The sequence below is a fragment of the Nomascus leucogenys genome, chromosome 3, assembly GCF_006542625.1.
Source record: "Nomascus leucogenys isolate Asia chromosome 3, Asia_NLE_v1, whole genome shotgun sequence".
Taxonomy (NCBI): domain Eukaryota; kingdom Metazoa; phylum Chordata; class Mammalia; order Primates; family Hylobatidae; genus Nomascus; species Nomascus leucogenys.
The window spans coordinates 145,871,149-145,879,139 of NC_044383.1; the positions used below are offsets into that span (position 1 = coordinate 145,871,149).

The following is a 7,991-nucleotide window of genomic DNA, read 5'->3' on the forward strand; positions in this document are numbered from 1 at the left end:
GTGGTCGTGGGCGTGGCTTACGAGGTGGTTGGTGGGTTCTAGGGCCTGCGTGCCCCTCGACGTGAGCGATGATTGGCGGTGCAGGATAACAGATCGCCCTCTTGGCCACTCAGTGGCAGGGAACTTCCTACTTCCGGGTCGGGGGCGTCTGGCGTAGAGAGTTTGGGCATCTACAGCAGCCAAAGGCTTTTCCTTGACTTTATGTGGCTGCGGCCGGCGAGCGACTGGGTCGTCTGTGAGGAAAAAGAGGCGAGGCTTTTCCGAGATCGTCTCAGCGATGGCGCTTCGGTCGCGGTTTTGGGGGTTTTCGGTTAGCAGGAACCCTGGTAATTAGTCTTGCACCCCTTCTCCCAGTTCACTTGCCAGGGCTCGCACAGTACATTGGAACGCGCGGCTTCTATTGTGTATTCGACGTGCCGGATCGAATTAGAGCTCGCGGCACTGCGAAGACCACAGTAGGAAGTTAAGGACGGGGTCAGTGCTGACTCCACCCTGTGGGCATACGTATTTTTCGTCCCCTCGGGCCTGAAAATTGGGGGTGTAAAAGCGGATAGACGTTAGAGCGGGTTCGCGCGCTGTCCGTATCCGTCATTTTTAAGCCCCGTGCGGTTGTTTCCGTTGCCCAGGGTGCAGGTTCGCAGCCCTGTCAACCAGCTCCGAGCCGGCAGCGAAACCTGAAGTGGACCCTGTGGAAAATGAAGCTGTCGCCCCAGAGTTCACCAACCGGAACCCCCGGAACCTGGAGCTTTTATCTGTAGCCAGGAAAGAGCGGGGCTGGCGGACGGTGTGGCCCTCCCGTGAGTTCTGGCACAGGTAATTAAATCTGCTTGTGATTGACAGAGAAGGGCAGTGCACCCTACAGACTATTTTCATTCATTCAACTCCAGGCACTCTCCCAGGTAGCTGCCAGGCGGCGGGTAGAGGCAGGGTTCGCGGAGGGGCTGGAACAAACAACAAATAGGTGTGATGGGGGATATTTAAAGAGGATGTTAGAGTAGCGGACAGGATACCTACTAAGGCCTGTCTGAGGAGGTGACATTTAAGAAGCTGAGATCTGAAAGAGGAAGAAGCCGAGTCATCTGCCAGAAAGAGCATTCCTAACAGAGGAAACTGCTGGGGTGAGGAACCGAAGAGCTTGTGGATCTGAAGCTCAATTGGCAGAGGGTGAATGGCCTAAGATGAACATGGAGAGGTAAGGAGGCGACAGATCATTAGCTTTGTAAGTCAAGATGAGCACTTAAGACTTCATTTTCATTATAGTGGGAAACTACGAGAGGATTTAAAGCTTGAGCCCGAACTGGTTTTTCAAGATCATTCTGGCTGGGCGCGGTGTCTCTTGCCTGTAATCCCAGCACTTTAGGAAGCCAGCCGAGGAAGGCGGATCATCTGAGGTCAGGAGTTTGAGACCAACCTGGCCAACATGGTGAAACCCCATCTCTACTAAAAATACAGAAATTAGACGGGCGTGGTGGTGCACGCCTGTAATCCCAGCTACTCCAGTGGCTGAGGCACGAGAATCACTTGAACCCAGGAGGCGGAGGTTGCAGTGAGCTGAGCGCCTGGGCGACAGAGCAAAATTCTGTCTCAAAAAAAAAAAAAAAAAAAAAATCATTCTAGCTGCTTTTTGGAAGACTAAATTTTTAAGGGAGCAGGAGTTGAAGAAAGACCAGTTAGGAGTCTAGTATGACTTGAGATACTTTGTTATAAAGGTGGTTGTTTAATGAACACTTACATTTGCCAGGAATTATGCTACTTGCTTTATATATTTTTTCTCATTTAATCCTTAAAATTACATCATGAAGTAGTTATAATTTCCCCTATTTTACAGGAGCAAAGAAATTGAGGTTTAGGGAGACATGATTAGTAAGTGTCAGAGCTAAGATTTACATATGTTCTAACTGACCTCAGAGCCAGGACGCTAAGTTATTACCACTATACTACAGCATGTAGGTGTTTATCAGGTTTATCTGCTGCTTATCTGCTTGGTGAGGATTTTTTAGAATTTCTTAAGGACTATATAAAGTTGTAAGAGTAAATTGGAAATCATAACTGTGTGATGTATTATTTATTTATTGAACAAACATTGTACCTGTACCTGTATCACTTGCTAGGCATTGTGTTAGAGGCAGGAGTTACAAAGATAAAGTAGATGTTATCCCTGTCATCAAAAGTCTTAAGTTTCATAGTGGAAAGTGAAATGGGGATAATGATGTGTTACAGTTGCTGCGATACATTTTTACTCATAGAGGAGGGAGTCCAAGAAAGGGAGTAGGCAGTTCACTTTTTAAATAATCTGGATCTTAAGGCTAAAAATCTTTTGAAACACCCAACCTATTACTTTCTTGTTTCTTTGTTTTTGAGACAGGGTCTGGGTCTGTTGCCCAGGCTAGAATGCAGTATGATATCTGCTTACTGCATCCTTGACTTCCCTGGGCTCAAGCAGTCTTCCCACCTCAGCCTCCTGAGTGGCTGGGACTAGAGGCGCATGCCACTACTCCCAGCTAATTTGTTTTGTTTTGTTTGAGACAAGCTCTGGCTCTGTCACCCAGGCTGGAGTGCAGTGGTACAGTACCAGCTCACTGCGACCTCCGCCTGCCAGGCTCAAACGATTCTCCCATCTCAGCTTCCTGAGCATCTGGGACTGCAGGCACACACCACCATGCCCGGCTAATTTTTTTCTTTTTCTTTTCTGGTATTTTTTGTAGAGATAGGGTTTCATCACTGCCCAGGCTGGTCTCCAGCTCTTGAGCTCAAGAGATCTGCCTGACTCAGCCTCTGAAAGTGCTGGGATTACAGGCGTGAGCCACTGCACTCGGCCCCAATGTATTACTTTGATTTAATATTTGGATCATTAAAAATAACTAAAGATGTGTTTCCTCATTTTTTCTCTGTCTGCGTCACTCGCAATATTAAAAGTAGAGAATTTCAGAATATTGTAGTAGGAAATGACCTTTGACGTAATGAATTGGGCCCTTCATTGAACAAATGGTTTAAGACAGGTCAGCAAACTACGGCCTGTGGGCCAAAGGTAGTTTGTGAGCTAAAAACTTGTTTTTACTTTTTTAAGTTAAAAAAAAAATCAAAAGAATGTTTTGTGACTTGCGAAAATTAAATGAAAATCAAATTTCGTTGCCTGGGTTCTTAGAGCATGGCTGTACCTATTCTCATTTGTTTATGCATCACCTGGCTGTTCTAGCACTACAATGGCTGAGTCGAACAGTTTCAACAGAAGCTGTATGGCCTAGAAAGCCTAAAATATTTACTATCTGGCACTTTGTGGAAAAAGATTGTTGACTCCTGGTTTAAGAGATTGTGATTTTTGGCCGGGCGCAGTGGCTCACGCTTGTAATCCCAGCACTTTGGGAGGCCGAGGCGGGCGGATTGCGAGTTCAGGAGATCAAGACCATCCTGGCTAACACAGTGAAACCCCGTCTCTACTAAAAATACACAAAAAAATTAGCCAGGCATGGTGGCAGGCGCCTGTAGTCCCAGCTACTAGGGAGGCTGAGGCAGGAGAGTGGCGTGAACCCGGGAGGCAGAGCTTGCAGTGAGCCAAAGCTTGCAGTGAACCGAGATCGCGCCACTGCACTCCAGCCTGGGCAACAGAGCGAGACTCCGTCTCAAAAAAAAAAAAAAAAAAAAACAAAGAGATTGTGTTTTTTTACTAGAGCCACCAGGAAAACCAGGAGTAGACTCCGTATTTCCAAATCTAATGCCTCTTCTATTTCACATTGAGAATCCTAGTGAGACTCTTCTGATTTGGGTGTATTTTCATTAACTTAAACTTAACTTTTTAAAGTATAATATATACGTATGTTATAAAATCCAAAGGGAGTACAGTTTCTTGTGTGTCCCTCTAAAGATTGTCTCTGCATATAAGCGAAAACTTAAAAACAATAAATCTTAGCATACCATAAACACTTCCCCATCTTTCTTCACCACCACCCTCAACCACCCCAAGCACGCACTTAAAAATACATCTTGAAGATTCTTCATGGCAGTTAAGAGCACTGACTGGAGCCAGACACTGGGACTTAAACCATGGCTCCATTACTTACTAGTTTTAATCTTTTTCAAGTTACTTAACCTTTCTGTGTTAGTTTCTGCAGCTTAGAAAAAATAATAGAATTGAGACATAAGCTTTATCTATAAACCGTTAAGACAGGGCTGGCATATACTAAGTGCTCAGTAAATGTTAACTATTATCTTCATCATTATAAAGCATTATTTCATTCATTTCGTTAACTATATGGAATACCATTGCATGGATTTTACTTAACTGGCTCCCAGAGGGTGATTCTCTTTTATGATTACAATGTTGTCTCTAATTGTCTTGTCCATGCATTTTGTTAGTGAGATTGAGCATATTTTTGTGAATTTGAGTCATTAATATTTTTCTTTTCTGTGAACAGTCTGTTCAGATAATGCTTTGCCTATTAAGTTATTGATCATTTTCTTGTTAATTATAGGAGGCTTTTAACATATTGTGTAAATTAGCTCTTTGAACAATATATGAGTTTAAAATATTTTTTCTTTTTATATTTTTGTGACAGGGTTTCACTCTGTCACCCAGGCTGGAGTGCAGGGCATTATCACGGCTCACTGCAGCCACAACCTCCCGGGCTCAATCAATCTTCCCACCTCAGCCTCCCAAATAGCTGGGACTACAGGTGCACACCATCACGCCTGGCTGATTTTTTTCTATTTTTTGTAGAGACAGAGTGTCACTATTTTGCCCCGGCTGGTCTTGAACTCCTTGGCTCTAGCAGTCCTCCTGCCTCAGCCTCCCACAGTGCTGGGATTACAAGCATGAGTCACATGCCCAGCCTAAAATATTTTTTGTTTCATTGCTTGTCTTTTGACTTCATTTTACTTTTTTTTTTTTAACCATGCAGCAAATTTTGTCCATCATTTCTTTTTTATGCCATGAGGGGCTGGGCATGGTGGCTCAGCCTATAACCCCAGCACATTAGGAGGCTGAGGTGGGCAGACTGCTTGAGCTTAGGAGTTCGAGACCAGCCTGGGCAATATGGCAAACCCTGTCTCTACAAAAAAATACAAAAATTAGCTGGGTGCAGTGGCATGTGCCTGTAGTCCCAGCTACTTGGGAGGTTGAGGTGGAAGGATGACTTGAACCCAGGAGGCAGAGGCTGCTGTGAGCCAAGTTCGTGCCTCTGTACTCTAGCCTGAGAGACAGAGGCAGACCCTGTCTCAAAAAAAAAAAAAGTGGCCATATGAAGCTGGACACAGTGGCTCATGCCTGTAATCCCAGTGCTTTGGGAGGTTGAGAAGGGTGGGTCGCTTGAGGCCAGGAGTTTGATACCAGTCTGGGCAACATAGTGAGACCCTGTCTCTACAAAATAAAATAAAAATTATCTTGGTGCAGTGGCATGCACCTGTAATGCCAACTACTTGGGAGACTAAGGCAGGAGAGTTGCTTGAGCCCAGGGGTTTGAGGCTACAGTGAGCTGTGGTTGCGCTACTGTACTCCGAGCTGGGTGAGAGTGAGACCCTGTTTCTGAAAAATAATAAAAGCCATATGACATGGTTTGATGTCATATTTAAATATGCATACCTTGAGATTATTAAAAAATTTCTCATGTTTTCTTCTAGTACTGTTATGATTTCAGTTTTTGCATTTAAATTTTTGCTCCGTCTTATATTTATTTTCATGCTAGCTATAAATAAAAGCAAAGAGTAAGTATATCCACATCATGCATATGTTCAGTAACTTAGCTCTGCCTCTTCAAATCTCTTTTTGAAGTAGATCTGTAAATAAAACTCAGCTCTTCAGAAACAAATTTCTTCATGATACTTGAACTATTTAGTTTATTATTGAGGATATTCTCATAAAGGCAGAGGAAAAACACTTTTCCCAAGCAAAATCCAAGTTAAATATGTTGAAGTAAATTAACCAAACACTGGATTGTTGAAAAATATTTAGTCATTTATTCACCTCAATTAATGTAACTTTAGGATACAGATTCTTCTGTGATTTTATTATCTTCTCACCCCATTTAGGTTGCGAGTTATAAGGACTCAGCATCATGTAGAAGCACTTGTGGAGCATCAGAATGGCAAGGTTGTGGTTTCGGCCTCCACTCGTGAGTGGGCTATTAAAAAGCACCTTTATAGTACCAGAAATGTGGTGGCTTGTGAGAGTATAGGACGAGTGCTGGCACAGAGATGCTTAGAGGCGGGAATCAACTTCATGGTCTACCAACCAACCCCGTGGGAGGCAGCCTCAGACTCGGTATTTTTGTTTTCATGTACTTATTGAAAAGGTATTGTGTTAATTCTTGGCATTAGATAACTTACGTAATAATAACAGTTTTTACTTACCAAATACTTTCCATGTGTCAGACCCTTTGGTGAGTACTCAACAGTGTTACTTCATTTAATCCTCACATCAGTCCATAGGGTAGGGACTAGTACTCTCATTCTATACAGAAATAAACTGAGGCTTACTTGCCCAGAGTCAGTGTATGGTGGATTTCAAACCCAGGGTGACTGATTCTGTAGTCCATGATGTCAGCCACTGTATTTCCTGTTCATATATTGACATCTTGTCCATATAATATTTTGAAATGCTGCTGCACCTTGACATCTCTGCATTTCCTTTTTACTTACGTCATTATTAAGATCACTTTCTGAAAAACCATTGTAGGCTGGGAAGTTAGCAAGAACAAATCAATTTATTTCTGTCTTTTGGAAGGTGAAAGTATTTCCAGCCTACTCGTGCTGCTGACTTAATCTTTTCCTTTTTTTTTCTGATCTTCAAAACCAGATGAAACGACTACAAAGTGCCATGACAGAAGGTGGTGTGGTTCTACGGGAACCTCAGAGAATCTATGAATAAATGGAAGCATTAGTTGTTTTGAACATGTAAATATAAAACTGTCAGCCACTACAGCCGTCAAAAGAGAGCATCTGGAAGAACAGCCAGCTTGGAAGTTTTACAGCAATAATGTTGCAGCGGAATATTATTTGTAGTTAAGGTCATCCTCCTCCTCTTTCTGTTTTTTTAAATCAAGAACTACATTCTGCCCCTCTCTTGGGCTTCAGAAGCATCTAAGAAAAGCAGTCATCAATTATAATTAACTTTCAAAAGGCAAGTCAGAAGTTGTTTATAAATTACAAAATAAAGGCATATTATGAACTCTTATTTTCTGGTTATATGACATTTTCTGTCTGAGCTCACTGGCAGTGGAGCACATATGAGGTTGATGTAAAGCACTTATTACTGTGTCTAGTTCATGGCGAGTGATCTCAGTGAATGATAGTTGTTTGCTGCTCAGAGTATGGGGTGTTTTTTAAAATAGGAAATGTCAGTATCAGTCTAAGCTTATAGAACAGTCAGTATGTGAAAATGAAAGGACCAAATGCCAACCTCACTTGAACTCTTGGTTCCCAACAGTAAGAGAAACAAATTTGAAAGAGGAAGGAGGTGGCATGAGGAGCTGAAGGCAGAGGTGGAAATGGATGGGGTTAGTGGGCGCTCAATCTGCCATGAAGTGAACATTTTATTAGATAGAAGAAACTTGAAATGCATGCAAGTTAATCTAAAATTTGAGCTTGGGTAGATGGGAATCATGGCAGTTCTCTGAAAGGAGCTGATTAAGGTATTAAGTTTTGGCTATTTGATAAATGTGAGAAAAAACCTGTAGGCAGTTAAGGTGGCTTCTAGAGCATTGTTTTCCAGTTTTTTAAATGTATACCCCAATTACACGTTTGTTTAGAAGTGAAATATGTTACTTCTGCCAATTTGAGTATTCAATGTGTTATTTTAAATGGAACACATCTGTATGAAGTATGATTTGTTCTGAGAGGCCTTCAGAATCAAATGGCTTAATAGTCCCCTTTTGCTTAATTAATGTCCCAGAGAGGCATTTAAAAGTATAATTGAATATCAGATGCAGTGCCTCACACCTGTAATCCCAGCACTTTAGGAGGCTGAGGCAGGTGGATCACTTGAGGCCGGGAGTTCGAGA

The 7,991-nt window shown here is 42.6% G+C and overlaps 1 protein-coding gene across 2 annotated transcripts; it reads left to right on the plus strand.

The window, feature by feature from the left end:
• Positions 1-135: 135 nt before the first annotated feature.
• MRPL18 (mitochondrial ribosomal protein L18) lies at positions 136-7,165 on the plus strand. Of its 2 annotated transcripts, none has more exons than XM_003271761.4 (4): positions 136-326; positions 627-813; positions 6,022-6,253; positions 6,788-7,165. In XM_003271761.4, exons 1-4 carry the CDS (start codon positions 278-280, stop codon positions 6,857-6,859), a joined length of 540 nt encoding a protein of 179 aa, XP_003271809.1. In that variant the 5' UTR covers positions 136-277; the 3' UTR covers positions 6,860-7,165. The 2 variants fall into 2 exon arrangements, with proteins under 2 accessions (XP_003271809.1, XP_030665787.1); XM_030809927.1 differs by having other exon boundaries at positions 6,022-6,104.
• Positions 7,166-7,991: the final 826 nt, after the last annotated feature.

Coding starts and splice junctions, on each gene's coding strand:
- MRPL18 (XM_003271761.4), top strand. CDS start 278: ATGGCGCTTCGGTCGCGGTTTTGGGGGTTTTCGGTTAGCAGGAACCCT. Junction 327..626: donor TTCGGTTAGCAGGAACCCTG/GTAATTAGTCTT, acceptor TCCGTTGCCCAG/GGTGCAGGTTCGCAGCCCTG. Junction 6,254..6,787: donor GGGAGGCAGCCTCAGACTCG/GTATTTTTGTTT, acceptor CTTCAAAACCAG/ATGAAACGACTACAAAGTGC.